This window comes from Solenopsis invicta, chromosome 1 (assembly GCF_016802725.1).
Source record: "Solenopsis invicta isolate M01_SB chromosome 1, UNIL_Sinv_3.0, whole genome shotgun sequence".
NCBI classification, from domain to species: Eukaryota; Metazoa; Arthropoda; class Insecta; order Hymenoptera; family Formicidae; genus Solenopsis; species Solenopsis invicta.
Genome location: NC_052664.1, coordinates 27747822 through 27764687, shown reverse-complemented (window position 1 = coordinate 27764687; position 16866 = coordinate 27747822). Strand labels below are relative to the sequence as shown.

The 16866-nt window shown below is 33.4% G+C and overlaps 1 protein-coding gene across 2 annotated transcripts in view; it reads right to left on the bottom strand.

Annotated features, from left to right (window-relative positions):
* LOC105197592 (PH domain leucine-rich repeat-containing protein phosphatase 2) overlaps positions 1-16866 on the bottom strand; it is a 77902-nt gene that overhangs the window by 58452 nt on the left and 2584 nt on the right. For both annotated transcript variants that reach the window (XM_039449545.1, XM_039449587.1), the window contains exon 2: positions 13972-15765. In XM_039449545.1, the coding sequence (XP_039305479.1) occupies positions 13972-15765 (1794 nt within the window). The remainder of the gene's footprint in view (positions 1-13971; positions 15766-16866) is intronic.

Here is a 16866-nt window from a genome sequence, read left to right as displayed (position 1 = left end):
GAGAAATCGTAGTATTCGTATTAAAACGAAGACTGCCATTCAAAATGCAAAGCCATCTATCTGAGCGCGCCGTGTAGTCTTTCGATAATTCCGTAATCTGGGAAACGGTTTTAATTTTGTGAGATAAAACGGCACGTAGCACTTCGCGAGCAAGGGGAGACATTAGTCGTGACATATGCGCCATAAAAAATTGTAATTCCGGAAAGTGGCCTGTAAATAATAACCCGGTTAGCCACAGGGGTAAAGAGATTAATCATGCTGCGCAATAAATACCAAGCGAATGCGGCCGCTTGTATATATCATCGTCGGTGCATCGGATTTTCTAATTTTTGGCCAGGGTAATTCCAGATAATCTCGGCAATTTTGATGCAAGCTTATGGAGCTTTTAGAATAATGATATTATTACATACATTGTTTCTCGGTAATGTTGTCGCGGATTTTGATCTTTCCTATGTTTAACACACTACACGCTTTCGTACTTATGAAATTAATACAACAACATAATTATAGCATATCAACAGTGAGTTAATGTACTATATATAGGCAGTGTTTGCCGTAATCTATATAAAATAATTATCTAGATAACAAAATAACTTCATTTTTTCCTTCTCGAAATTATTATAATGTAAATTATTTTTATTTTAGATATATAAAAAATTATTATGTTTTAAATTATTTAAGATAATGCGAGCAATAACGAGAATGAAGTATCGTTAGCCTAAACCTCCAAGTTACTATTTATCTTAACTTAGAAAATTTTTCAAAGTGACAAAATACCAACAGGGTTGCGTTCCAAAATTCACTGCCAATACTGAAAATCTATAATGTACATTACATAAATTGGCAGTATATCGGAGCTTAGATTGAACAGATTAGTAATAGTGCGATATAAAAATAACCAAATCTGCAAATTTGAAAACTTTTACAAAAACATTATTTGTCAGTCATTATATAATTTAAGTTATACATTCCATTTATTTTTAACTTTAATTTTTATTTGCATATTGATTCAAATTCAAAGAGAAATATTTGGATGTCAAATTAAATTATTTGAAAAATTTTTGTTTTTAAGAAATAAAGATTTAGAAAACAAACGTATAAATGTATTATTTTCATATACTAAATTGTTTTGCTCAATAATAACATAATCTAAAAATTATGTAAATTAAACCATACCATAATTTTATTTTTTATCTAGATAAATTAAAATTTAATTATCTTGATTTTACGTAAGATACATTTACATGCAATTTATCTTATTTTATCTAAATAATTTTAAGTTATCTAAGCGCAACACTGTATATACATATACTACTGATATACACGGTCAGCAATGTTACATCATTGACTTTTACAGCAATTTGCTTTTATCTCGCGACTATTATTAGGTCGGTGTGCAAAAGATTTATTATTTTTACAAAATAAAACTAAAAACAAAGTTTCAACCAAATAGAAGCAAAATTGCCGCTACGAGTTTCAATATATTTACTCCCTTTTCCATTCAGAGAGAAATTTTTCAATCCCCTTTTGAAAGAACTATGGCCCTTTAACTGTATTTAAAATAAAACTTGATGGAAAAATGATAAATATTTGCTTCCATATAAGTACATCTATCAGGTTAGGAGCAAATGTTTATCGTTTATATACGTACATCTATGTATGTATATAAAATATGTATGTAAAATTACATATGTATGTTGGTATAAGAAAACATTTTTTTTTATACAGCACGTTTCGATCTTCGATAATCATGAATAGTACAGATGTAATGTTATGTTGCAAAATTGCCTACCTATTTAAATAATATTGATTACACATTATTATTTGACGTCCAGATTTGATATAAAAATTTTTAGAAGTTTATAAAAGTAAAGGTATAAGCGCGGATTTTATCGATACAGAGAACCGCCATTGAAATTATTTTACTCAGTTCCTGGAATAAAGTTTATTCATGCTCTGGGATTAAGCCTGCGACACACCTGCAAACGTCATTGCACATGCACACGTTTCTAATAATGCCACTGAATGCGAGTGCCTGTGTGGAAGTTGATTTTCACGTTAAGTCACGCGGATATTTTTCCAATTGCTCTTTTGTAATTTGTTATAGAGCCTCGCTCGGAGCTATTTGAAACGAAAGCTGTTCGACGGCAAAAGGAATCGTGAATCTGGAGAACGTTCGTTCCGCAGATAGCGAGAAAAGATAAAACGACATCTCTTCGTTTGGCACAAAAGAGGAAGCTCTTTATTAATGAAGATAGCGTAATTAAAGACTCGAACACTTTTGCACCGCGCGGATAATCATATTTCTGCGCGGAGCATCTCACTCAGCCGATGAGCATGAATTTTCGACTTTCTCGCCACGTTCGCGGATTTAGAAATTAATTGCTGCCACCGAGTCAGCGGTAAGTAGTCTAGTCTGTCTGAACTCTGGATCTTAAACCAAGAAATAACGAGCTCTTTACTTCCTTTGAGTTTCAGACGCAACTTATCTGTTCTTGCCTTATGCCGCTTTCGCATTGTATTAAAATATTGACGATTAACCGCGCAAAATGTTTAAAGTACACTACATTTAAAAGTTTCCGCATTTTTCTTTGATGTACGTGATATTTGTGTACTTGAGGAATTTACTTGTATTTTTGTTTATAATTATTTTTGGGCAATCTTATTAAATACTTCCGTGATCGAAAATAAGAGTATCAATACTTTATGCATAAAAAATAGAATTGTTTGTAAAAATATAAAATGTGCTTAAATTTTTAAACGATATTTAAAATCACTATTAATTCCAAATGACACTCATAGTTTAAGAAAAATGTGTTTACATTGATAAGATATTATATAATATATTGGAACAATATATTATGTATTGGAAAGCTGATTAATTTAATTTAATTATACGATTGCACAGTTTAGTTTTTCATATACATTTAATCGATGTAACGAAAAATATTGTCGAAAATAAAATTTAAAAATATTTTTATAAATGTCTCTACTCATATTATTGTTATTGCAACGTTGCAACATTCTGTATTTTTTAATGACTTTAATTAGGTTAAGTATCAATTTTTTAATTATAATTTATGTATGTTCAAAAACAACTAGAGAAAAGAGAGAGAGAGTATTTTTGACTGGATTGTGTTGATATGGAAAGATATGTTAGTTTAACAATAACAAAAAGATTTGATTAAATCCGGAATGATTTCGTGATTAAAGTTAAAACTCTTGTATTACGAGAAAAATATAATAATTCCAAAAGTGATTACTTCTCTCTTTTGTCAAAGAGAACAAGTTTAAAGTAAATTGAGGTAAAATGAATAAAAGTTGTCGAATGTTTTTAATTGAATTCCGAATTTATAATACTGATCATTTTGCTATAGTACTCACACTAATTTGTTTAAAAACTTGAAATTTGATAAACTATTTAATGTTCAATACTTTTATATTCATTCTGATCATGTCATATATCCGACGTTTATTATTACGATAAAGGATTGCCATGCCAAGTTACGAGGCATCCTCGCGGGACGTTATATCTTTGCAGTTATGTCTAATTAGTCACGTACCCAGTTCCACGTAGATCATTGTTTGTGGAATTAAGTTTGTTGTTTCGATCGAAAATAAATTTCATTTCCTTATTTAATTTTAAGTTGTAATTCATTTAGACAGTGTACACTGAAAAAAAGGTGTTGACTAAATTTTGCAACCTGATAAAATTTCTTCAGCACAACTATTTATGTACTTAAATACATAAAATACTTAAACTTCAGTTTAAGCATTTATATATTTGACTTAAATACTTGAACTGAATAAATGTAATCTAGTTGAAAACTTTAATCAAGTTGACAACTTTTTTCCTCAGTGTACTAATTCTAATGTTGTTTATTAACTAGACAGGAATTTACGCCTAGGTTTATTTCTTCCCTCATATATTTTCTTACCTCCCTTTTTCTAACTTACTGAACGTACCTCTTTCACGAAAAAAGTAATGCAGTGTATAGCAAAATGTATGCGAATACAGGCTGCATATTTCACGCGACGTTATTATGAACGTTGCCGTTTACGCGAAGTGCCTGTGAAAAATTTCATCAATCCGTCTAACGGCGGCGGCTGCAAGTCGGACGCTTCCTCACGTCGTAAAATCCTCATTTGTTACGATTTAGGGGCTTGTAAGTAACGTCCCGAACGAGCGCTGGGGAGGACAAGGGAGACGGCCACCCTTTCGCGACCAGTCGGGTATGAATTTTCGCGTGAACTTGCAGCCAGCAGCACTCGCGTAAATTAAAGTTAAATTGGAATCGGCCAGCTCAGCCTCGAAATTCATTTTGATTCCCTGCTGGCCACCCTCGACCAGGCTTTCATTTCTCCTGGCACCGACGGCCATTTTGCACGGGCACAGTTACTCAGAGTTTCGGGTAGTAACAAAGTCCATTGTTTAATCTCTGTTTGTTTAAATCTCTGAATTTTGGTAATAAAGTTTACTGACAGTTTTATTAAGATGTCAACTTGCTGAGATCTTTATTTCTCTGTACTATGGTACGTTTATTTTAAAACACTTATATTACCTTTTTTTGTATTTATAAGTTATGTCAAGTGCAATTAAGAAAAAAGAATATAAATACAAATTGATTATTTCATTAAAAATGTTTTTCTGGATATTTATGGATATGGCAATGTAGAAATGACTGCTTTATAAAAAAGAACGTTTCACTAAAGTATCTAAAAATTTAACTAGACACAGATTTGAAGATTTGAATTTTGTTGGACTTTCAAAATAATTATATGAAACATTAACTGGTTTTGTTAGAATTTGTCAAAATTTTTTGCAGAATTTATCAAAACTATTGAGTGTTTTATATAATTATTTTGATGATCCAACAAAATTATTTTCAGATTTGAATCTATTACAGTTAAATTTTTAGACGCTTCAGTAAAACCGTTCTTTCTGTGTAGTACATGTAAACGAGCTTTGTAAAAATTATATAATTCTGTTAATCAAGCTCCGGATTAATAAGAGTAATTATTATACTGTATGAGTTTGTGATAACGAGTTTCGATTAAAATATCGGAGCGATGCGAAATCTAGTCAGTGACGCGCGTATATTTTTGACTGGCAATCGTTAATGTCTGCAAGTCGTTATTCTGGTTTGATAGAACCGATATTATCGATCCATCGGTTCGTCCGAAGGGAAACTGGGCTACCTCTATTTCTCTCGAGACCCACACGTAATTAACAAACTCATTATAAGCGTTCCCTATGTGCGGCGATGTCGGTTTGCCGCGTTGATTTTGTTAATTTCAAAACGCGAAAATTAGTTCGCGTCGCTCACATTTTAAGTTAGTTTTAAATAAAAATGTATGAAATCTAAATTTTACATACGTCTAAAGTTCCTTAATACCTTTTAAAAAATATTATTGATTTGATTATATAAAATTATTGGTATGTTCCTAAGAGTTGCAAATTAGATAAATTTATCTTGTTCAATGTGTGCATGTCTCTTTTATAATATATTTTTTAAATTTTATATATTTAAATAAATTAGTTTTTCTGGGAAAGAGAGAAAGAGAGAGAAGCAATGTAGAATTAACTGCTTTAATTATAACTATTCCATGATCAATTTTTTTCTAATTAAAATAGGTATTAACTAAAAAATATTAATTTATATAAAGCTTGTTTTAAGCCTTTAGTCTATATTTGCAAATATTTGGAAAATTAATTTATTAGCTTTAATTAGAGATAAATGTGAAACTACGGAATTTCTCGCCAAAAAGTATATTTAGCATCGGATATTTGGTATGGAATAAATTTTGCATTTGACTAACACAGCGGAAAGCTAAATAATCCTCAGCTGCTCTCGTAATTATCGAATAGTATAAATGTCATATCGGGTTATGAAGTGTCGTTATAACGCTCACATACTAATCGAGAACGGGACATTCCACTTTAAAGACTGCTATGATTAACGTTTTACAATATTCACGTATTAATTAAGTCAAATGTTTTCCCGTAATATTTTTCCCGTATTTTCGACTCTTTTATAAAGTAGCAGATTTCATATATTTTTTGTAAGCCGGATTTAGTTTAAATTACATGGTGAGTTTAACTGATGAATTACGTTTTAAAATATTGCGCAGTCGTATATTTACTTGAGGTAAATTATTAATCAGCAATCTGTGTTTGACTTTCCTTTTTACATTTTCTTTCTATACAGTAACAGTATTAAAAATTACAGTAAAAATAGAAATTTTCGTTTGAAGGTTCGTTTCACCGATTCGCTTGTAGCTACAAAGATAATTGTACGTTCAGCATGAAATGTGTTGATTTTTACGAAATTTTGTTGTGTGTACAAGCGGTAAATCTTTCTTGTTAATCATCACGAATAATATGGAATTTTTTTTCTTTTTTTTAAATTAATTTTAAATAATTAATTCTTAAGCCGCGATATTTTTAATTTAATATTTGACAATACGCCAAAGCCAAAGGGACCTTCAGGCCCGTCTATTTTCTTCGCTGGCGTCATTAGACACCTGTTCGTTGTACGATCGAATACGTTACCCGACTTCTCTCTCGTGAATGTAAACGCAAACTGGCAAACACCTGCCGTCGCGTGCGAACGGCGTTGTGAGGCAGGTGCCCGCCGGTAAATTCGTTTACATAATCGGGCGAGTTTAATCTATGTTGAATTACGCGTGGCAGGCGTGGAAAAACGACGGAAAGACGACGGTCCTTCTCAAAGCGCGAATAAGTAAATGGAATTAGCTTCCTCACGGGTCGACGCGAAAATGTGAAACGTTCGAGATATACGTTCGCGCGATTCTCTCAGCCATTACAGGATTTCCGGAACAAGGAAAGTAAAATGAGTTTGAAAACCGTCAAAGAATTTTTCACGCAAAACCGCTTCATAATATTTTCATAATTTATTTGGTCAACGGTCTGTTCGTTCTTTTTCCGAGGAAAGAATAAACAAGCTGGGCTTGAAAAAAAAAGCAACCGCGCCGTAAAATTTCAACATTTCTCTTACGCGTCTGTTGCCTCGAATAAGAATACGTATTGCGTCCGGTCTTTTTACCATCGCGATCCATTTAATGGCACTGTGTGCATGTATACCTAGGCGACGACGAGCGCCTTTAATTAAATTAGGCAACGGCGCGTAAAAATTTGTTCGCTTAACGAAAGACAATTTCCAACGTCGTTATAATTGACAATTTTATTCCCGCTGCGCTTTCCGTCGGATTTACGCTGCTGCCGGACTGATTTTAATTAAAAATACAAATTGCTCGCCGGCCTATCTCGTCCGTTCCCATCACGATTTTGTTTCAAGTAACGTGGCCGTAATAGAGATTATTTATCCTCTCGCCGTGTAAGAGGATTAAGAACAGGATCACATTTCTCGTATGATTCGGATCTTCTTTGAAAGTATGAAATGATCGTTTTCTTGCCATTTTACGAGTGACGCGAACTGAAATGTAGAGCACAGAGTACGATTCACAAGATTATAACAAAGGTCAAAATTATTTTTACATGAATACTTTGAAATTATTGTACATTGAATAAAAATACATTGCTCAAAATAAAAATGATCTAAACTAAAAATCAATGGCAACAAATTAATTGTATCACATATTGATTTAAGTAGATACAAACTTTATAAAATAGAAGATTTAAAAGAATACTTAATATATGTATGTAAAATATGGAATATATAAGAATTAAAAAGATAGACAGCATTCAAAGACTAAATTGTATCGTAATAACTGATTGTGAGATAGAACGATTAAATAATTCTTAATCAAAGATCTAAAATTAAAAATCTGAAAATAATCAACCTAGATTAAAAGCTCCAAAGATCATTCGCCACAAGACAAATAACGTCAGCCCTGTGACAAATGCGATTCGTTGCTGAGATAAAAAGATATAAAAAAGCAGTATATCCGAGAGCATCACAGTAATTGGTTCATAAATTTGTATAACTATTAAACGTTGGTCCCAATAAAATTCTATCGTATAAAATCGCGATGTTTATTGACAGTAGAAAACCAGGAAAAAAAGTATCATCCGTAACCAGGGATACAAAGTGCTTTTTGACGAAGCGATCGAAACTTTATGGTCGTCTATTTAACATTCCTCTAACTTCTCGCTTACCCACCCTCTCTTCCTTATACTCTTCTTCATTCTCATTTTGTTCTCTTATTGAAAAAAAAAAACAGCAGCGAAATCGTTAAGAAATGGTGAAAGTTGTAAAGTAACAATCGTTAAACAATGTCGCTCTTAAAACGATGCTCGTTAAGTGCACTAACTCGTGAATGAAGCGTTTGCAAAAGGAAAGCAACAAATAACGATTTTAGTTAGCCGTAAAATGTTCCGTACGTTAGGAAGTTAAAAGGCGATTCGGGTGATTCTCTCATACGTTTTGTGTAATTTTGATTCGAAATCAACAAATAGTCATTAAAGTAACCAGCTGATACTGTTAGATTATATCAAATCTAATTAGATGGTATTTTTTTTCATTAAACACAGCAATCTACGAGAAGATTATTATTGTCTATTGATGATTATTATAAGATGATTATTATTTCTTATCTTGATTATAAGTTTCTTATTATAAGTTTCTTATCTTGATTTCTATTATAAGTTTCTTATCTTGATTTATTATCGTCAGAACTTTTTATTTTTATATTTTATTTTATTTTTGTACAATAAAATTAAATAATTTAGCTACAGATTTAAAAGCACATATATGTATGTAAGTTAATATTCAATTAATTAAACAGTGTACGTTTTTTTCATAGCTTATTATAAAGAGAATTTTAAATATAAGGTCTTAAAAGATCTTTCTTACTTTGTTCAATATTCTGTGAAAAAATGAGAATTTTTATTCTTTGTGTACGTCGTTTTTACTTCTTAAGTAGATAATTTAATTCTTTACTTTCGTTAATAATAACTTTTATAATTAGCCTTAATACACCTGATCCAATAATAATCTAATTATATTAGCTTTAATTACATTTAATTACATAGCTATAATTTTATAAATTGGCACTACTGTTTTTCGAAAAACTGAAAAATCAAAGGATATCTTAAATTTCATTTTATTTTTATGCTGAATAAATTTAGCTTAAATTTTAATTGTTAAATTATTTTTCAGCTAAATATTTTAATTGAAATACTTATGACAAAAAAATTTCTAAATTGAAATTAATAAATAAAAAAGAATCTATTAATCCATAACTAAAAGCCCTGTTTAAATAAGATTTTAATTTAGATAAAAGAAACTCACTCAAGATAAGAGAATATTGCATGTCGCATGTGCGAAACTTCATAATAGCTGCCAATCCTACGCGTTTCGATCCTTGTTTAGGGGAAAACTGTCTCACGATCAAACCGAAACGCAACTTCAACGGTTCTCGCATAAGTCTTCCTGACTCCGTGCATTGTTCGTACGAGTTGACAGATGAGCCTGACGTGTCAGGCCTGTCGAGAGCTCGAAACACTACTATTGTAGGAAACGAGCTCTTCCGTGTCTAGTTCGCTCTAAATTCGGTGTGCCAGACTCCATAATCCCGATGTGGAATAATCTGTGTTCCGCGAGTATTTAGAAACGGAATGGCAACGTGTGACAAGTTTGTGCGATTACCTCACGAGATCTAGTTTGCGGAGACGTAATAAATACCAAGCCCCTTCACCTCCAGCCTTCATACGTTATGTTAATGAAGCGTCAAGATATGCTGAAGTGCGTATAGTCCTTTCGAACGATTAGCGATCCTTTTCATATACCGATATTTTAATTTAAAATATTTTAAATTTAATTATTTTTTTACGAAGATATATATACACTAGATTATCTATTATTATAAATATATAAATAAACATATAAATAAACAATTAATTAGTTCCGGACTCCCAAAATTTAAACAGAATTAATAATTAAAATAGGCTAGTGAGTGTCAGCGCGGGTAAAAGTGCGCAATCACAAGTGTTAAAATTAAATCATTTCTTTATTTCTAAATTACAAACGATCGTTTGTGATTGTGCACTTTTACCCGCGCTGACTCTCATTAACCTATTTTAATTATTAATTCTGTTTATATAAATAAAGCTAAAATAAATAATAATACAGTCACAATAATTATAACAGTGCAAATACCGAAAGAACGCACGCTACCGATGATTTTCAACTGAAAAGTTGATTCTCGTTTGACAAGAATACCAAGTATTTTTCTTGCGATGTTAAATCCTGCATTACACGTTCGTTGAATTCATTATCGTACGGTCCGTCTTCGTGCATGTTTGTACCTAAAGCGCCGCGATGTTTCTCTCGGGAAGGAAGCAGGGTCGACGCAAGAAGACTTTTAAATTATTTGAGAACTTAGACCGGAAAAAGCCAAGATGGAGCGTAAATCTTCAGTCTTTTCACAACTTGAATCTCTCATATTTTATCCATCCCTCTCATATGTACAATATCAATATTTATTACGTATCTAAACACTGACATTTTAAACATTTAAATATTGTTTCTTGAAATTTTTATGTTTTTCCAGCATTACAAGTATCAATAAAAATATTAATCTTAATAATCTGCTGTTACCGTACTTTAATTACATTGTGCTTACATTGAACTCTTCCTACGTGAGATGAAAAATTTCTCGCAATTCCGACCCTGGCGAAATACCTCTCGAGAGATTTCACGATCTTTGGAATCTTCCTCCTGTTTCCATGGATTGGTCTTCTTTACTCGCGCATCGATCTCTTCCCTCGACCAATAACAATCCGTTGGACGGATGCAGAGTTTCGATCTACGGGATCTCTACCGTTAGCAGCGACAGTCTCTCGCGAATCCCGTGGGACCCTCCGAAATAATGCTTGGCTCGTTTCGCGTGTTGAATTTTGAGTTTCCGCCTTGCCACTTTTGCTCTATTTTCATAACTTTAAGCATGATCGTTACTTCATGTAACATTTCCGAAGATATGTAGAAAATGGCCGGTATTCCTACGCCAAATCTAATACGTGCTGAGATGTTGGTTACGCCTTAACAGTCAATATTGTTTCGGTAATAATCCATTACCGGTTAACTATCGGAATTACCATGTCTATTCGGGTCAATGCTCGTTACAATATTCACGTACCGATATACCAAGAGTATTTGAGGACGTTAACATTTCAATAGCAGATAGCGGAGGAAATTATATGTAATTTCTCGTTTAATAATGTTGTAATCCAATATAACTACAATGATTAATCCAGAGCCTTAAGGGAACATGTAGTTTCCCATTATCATGAAACAGTCACACTGATCTAGGCCAATATTGGTCTTTGTAATTGCCAGAGAAAGAGAGAGAGAGAGAGAGAGAGAGAGAGAGAGAGAGCGCAAGCGAAAAAGAGATAGAAAAATAGCTATCAAAGTATTAGATCAACTATCATGTCAATACTATTGAATACATTTCTGAATCTATAGCGAACTTTACCGCGATGATATTATTCTCCTGTGGTCAAGTTTAACCAGCAGAATGCTGACAGCCGAGAAGAAGATATTTCAGCACTGGAGGGCCACTTATAAGATTCCAGCGTGAGCGATTACCTCTCTAGAGAAGTTTATAGATGGACTTGACATTGAAGCAACCACTATTATTGATTATCATATTGGTGACCATTGGTCCGAGAGAACATTCGATATATCTAGGTTGTTTTGTCTCTTAAGCCCGCGCGCGTTTACGGTTACGAGGATTCGGTCGATCGGAAGAAACTCTTCATCGATACGCACCGCGTCGCTGCAACAATAGATTCCCCCGGCGAACCTTTAATATCTCTGGCGCGTCGGAAATATAGAGATTTTTCAACGAGCGCGTCGGCTCCTCTATTGCTTCCGCGGAACTTCCAGGAACTGTCTTCCGGTTCGCTGACGAAAAAATTTAGCTCGCACGTGGGCGATCATGGCATACGTCTGTTTCACTCGGTGATTTGAATCAACTCGAGAATTATCAAATGAAAGATGTCTAATTTTTTGTAGCATGATTTTCATTGCTGCCAAATAGAGCGTCTATAATATCCTTCTTTTTTTTTACATGGCGAATAAATATGAAGACCTAAATATTCAATATTCATTGTACGTATTCGAAATAATTACATAGCAGTTGTATTAGAATAGTTACGAGTTATAGTATAACTCTCGACAGATTTACATTTTAAAAGGTAAAAGCTGGAAGGAATTCGCTGATAAAGTCCACGGGAAGTGTCAGTCTGCCTTTCTGCCGCATGAAGGCTGTTCAAGCAGCCAACCATGCGAATAATACGGATAACGGGCGAAAAATCTATTTCGCAAAAACCCAAGCGTACTCAATATGTCGAAATGAAACGAATTATTGCGCATTAAACATCAAACTTTTATATGGTATATGTGCATGAAGGAAATTTACATATGGAGCAACACCCTTGGAAAATTTGGAAAGTTGTATTAGTTATACAAAACGTGTCAATAACATATAATTGTATATTATAAATAAAGACCAATATTATTAATGGTAATAATTTAATTAATTAATTAAATTCAAAATTATTACGTAATTAAATAAAAGGACAATATAAATAAATGGCATAAATTGTAGCTTGTAGAATTTTGTAAATAATTTTGTAATATTATAGTTTGATACAAATTACAAATTGATTTGTTCTTTTACTTTTAGAGTAGTTTTCGAGCGTCTAATGATTTTAATGAGGTATTGTAATAATTTAATGCGTTATATTAGTATAGCATCATCTTATATCAGAGTACAATTTTATGCGTTAATAAAATTTTGTTTGATTTTGTGTAATATTTAATTAGCTATCACGTAAACTTTAATGCTAAATTTTAATAGAAATGTTTTTGTACCGTATATATAAAAGATACTAAATTATATAATTTAAGAAACAGTATAAAATCAATTTAACGGGTAATTTATTTTCTTATTTATATCCGCTCAAAAAGATACTTAATTATTAATATTATTGTAAATAAGACTGTTATTAACTTCATAATTTTTACGATGTAAATTAAATCAGACTTTAATCACAGCAAACTTTAATTTAGCATTTACCACATTTACATAACTCTATATTTATGAGCAAAATTTTAGTAGAAATAACTGCTACTCTTTTAAATTTATAGTTTCTAACGTGAATGAGTGTTATTAATTTTAATAGAGTCATAAAGACCCATTGTTAGTTAGATATTAATGTTGCTTAGTTTCGTATAAAGCTGAATGTAATTGTTAATTAACTGTTTGCGGCCAATTAACAATTACGAGATAATGAAGTACCTAAACGTCTTCGCCAAATGTTCGCGGTATAGAGCTATTCCTTGCAGGGGCATAGTTAACTCGGTATTCAGCTCGGTGGCTTTAGTAGTCTCATTGAGCCGAAACTTCTTTCACCGACTCGGCCGGCTATTTAAGTCTTAGACTCCTTTGATTACTCGCGCGTACATCGTTATCTTTGAGAAGCCGGACTACGCTACGCTTGTCTTCCGAACAGTGGCGCATAACACGCGGGCTATCTCTATACTTTCTTTGAGGTTATATGAATTTCTCTTAATTAAAAATAGAAATTCTTAAAAAAAAAAGTAGAATAAATTTTACAACGATTATAATTTCGGCAATGTCAGATTAAAAAAAATGTAATAAAGAGTCAAGAACTTAAAGAAAGTACAAAGACAAAAAAATTATCTCTGTATTAGAACTTATTTACTTCAGCTTTTTTTTTGCTTGAAAAAGGGCTGCTCTCTTTCTCTCTATAAATATTATCTATGATTAAACGAACGTTTTATAAGCAATTATAAAATATTTTCTCATATTAATGGAATGTGAAAAATTAAATCGTACGTCCCTCCTATCCACGAGAATTTCATTTATACTTTATATTTCATTTTCTTGTGGAACAAACAGAACGTGATGTTGGCACGCAAGTTGAAGGGACAATCAGCCGCGTGGACTGGCGTTTACCTGAACAAACAGAGACAAGTCGTCTCCCAACAGCATGTCCCTGCAGACGTCCTTAGCTGTGGTGTCCAGAGTAAGATATACGAGGCTGCTCTCGATCCCCGTGTGTATCCTCACCCACCCACTCCCGTTGCCGACGTCCACCCCGACTCCAGAGTCCCAGGAGGAATTGAAGGTATCCAGGAGGTTAGCGGCGTCCTTCGAGTCTTTTACGCTCGACGGGCTCCCACTCTGTATAGAATCTGTGCTGAAGCTATCCTTCTCCTCGTTGCTATCCTCCGACGTCAGCTGCGTCTTTTCGCTATCGAATCTATCGATTGTCTCATCCAGGTTTTCCAGGATCTTGCTCTCCAAAATCTTTTCGTCGATCACAGCATCCTCGCTCAATCTCTGCGCTTCAGCATCCTCTCGCGAACCGGATCGATCGATCTTCGAAGCTTTATCTTTCACATTTTCCTTCAAGCTATCATTCTCCGGCTCGTTATTGTATAAATTGCAACTTTCGGGATACAATCTGGAATTCTCCAAGCAATCTTGAGTCTCAATTGATTCAATCTCCTTCGAAGGGATGTCCTCATTTGTATAGAAGACCGAACTTTCTTCTGATAATCGTTCTTTCTTGTTTTTCATTTTCACATACGATGGCTGCGTTTTCTCATCTATTTGATAGAAAAAATCTTCCTTGGGAGCCATGCTAAAGTTTGTATTCTCGCAAACGATCCTGCGATCAGGCTTATTAGTATCCGTTGAGGTCTCTTTTCTTTTCGTCCGACCTTTGATACTTTCGTAGTAACTTTTAGATGAAACTGATTTATTAATATCCGCTTGTTTGCAAGTATCTCGCTTGGAGGAATCTTTTCTACAAGTTTCTTGGTTAGAGACATCCTGCTTAAGAATGCCTTGGTTCCTTCGATCGCTCGTTCTACAGGTTGTTTTGTTTTTTCTTTTGATCTCTGTGTAAATATGTTCTTCAGGATCAATTCTGTCCTTGGCGCAATTCTTGACGGTCTCTTCCTTCGTGTCTTTCGCACGCTTCGATCTTTGCTGAAATCTTTCATAATTAGCCAAAATCTTTTGATTGAGTTCGTGGATCAATTCTAGCCGTTTGGAGATGGAATCGCCGGACTTATCCTTGGTCCATCTTCTCGTAATATCGATGTTGTTCTTCCTGAGAGTATTCTGTTGCCTCTGCGTTCTCGTCGCGGAGTTACGGCTGGGAATACCGATTTCGTACTTCGAATCGCTCTTGAGAATATTCCCATCCGCCGTATCGATCTCGATTGAATGAGAACTTCCACGGTGCTTTCGATCGACATTTGAGAGGAATCCCGACACGTTCATCAACTCCAATGTCGGTTTGGTTGACGACAACGACGACGATTTAGCTTCGCAATTTCGTTCCGCCGAACATTCGCCGATTTTCGATCTACTTTCAATTTCCCTCCTGCGATTTTCGCCAAACTCGATACCTTTCCTACTATCGGGACGAATCGCTAATCCGACACTGGAACCACTGCTCAAGCTGATCCTCTCGTTCATCTCCCAGTTTATCAGTAGTCTACCGTTGCTGTTGTCCTCGTCGACGCTCTTGCCAGCTGCGGGACAAGGACCAAATTTCTGATGGCGAGCTTGGCATGGAAGAGAATCCTTCGAAATATTTGCTGTGGTTCGTTGCTTCAATCCTCTGGTGGATGATAATCGGGATCTTCGTAACTTTACGGATGACGGAGGAGCAATTGTTTGATTGTTGGATGCACTTGCGATTAGCATTTTAATCGTGGGTCTTTTACAGTCACTCTACAAATCACGATTGTTTAAAATTCAATATTAAAATTAACTTCGTCAATTTGTTATTAATAAAAATATTTAGGATTAAAAATATAATTTGTTAAATTAATATATAAAATAACTATTATATAAAATCTTTTAGAATCTAGAGTATCATACTTTTTAGACGTATAATTTTTTTTTATACGGAATATTAATATGTTTATCATATTATTATTTCCGGAGCTAATTAGCGGAGCAAATAAAAAAACGTAAACAAATTCCATTGTGTAGAATAAAAACGTGTAGAATAAAAGTTTTTCTTATATTCTGATACGAATCAAACGTAAAATAATTGGCATGACAGCGACGTCGTGGAATTTGCGAGAACGATTATGCGTTGTGGAATAGCGAAATTTCCACATGACGGAAGTAGGATCGAGCGACAGATCGTCAGTAAATGACTACGCTGATATGATGGTGAATGTATCGCTGTCGTTTTTATGTACATGTATTTGTGCGTAGGGGAAGCCGTATAAAATGTCACGCCTGGATGCGCGTTTCAAGCAGCACCAACGTCCATGGTGTGTACATGGTAATGCAGTCGGTTAAAGCATCTATATGTGCACATAAATGAAAACACTAGACAAATGTTAGAGAGATCAGATCTCTTAAATGACATTTAGATGATTATTACATAAAAATGTATATTAATTTATTAAGTAGATATAAATGGTTTAATAACTTTAGAAACTTTTTTGTTAAAATCTGTCTATATTTTTATCTGTTTGTTCGTGTTTTTGTATCAATAATTTTTTAATTATTTTAAAAATATCTTGGATAGAGAACTGAAAATATCTGGTTACATTATCAACGATATAACAATTTGTATCGTTCCGTATTTAGTTTTTTTTTATTTCTCCAATATTTTAATGCATAATATAGAGCAGAACAAAATATGAAATTTCAGTAATATTGCAAAAATGTATGCAACATTATTGGAACGTTCTATGCTACATGACAGATTAGACTGATTCGATTTTGAGAGATAGCTTTTGAAATATTTTATTTATCCCTTTAAAAAATCCGTGAATTTTTTTTTGTCCCTTTAACAAAGCCATCCCTATTTCT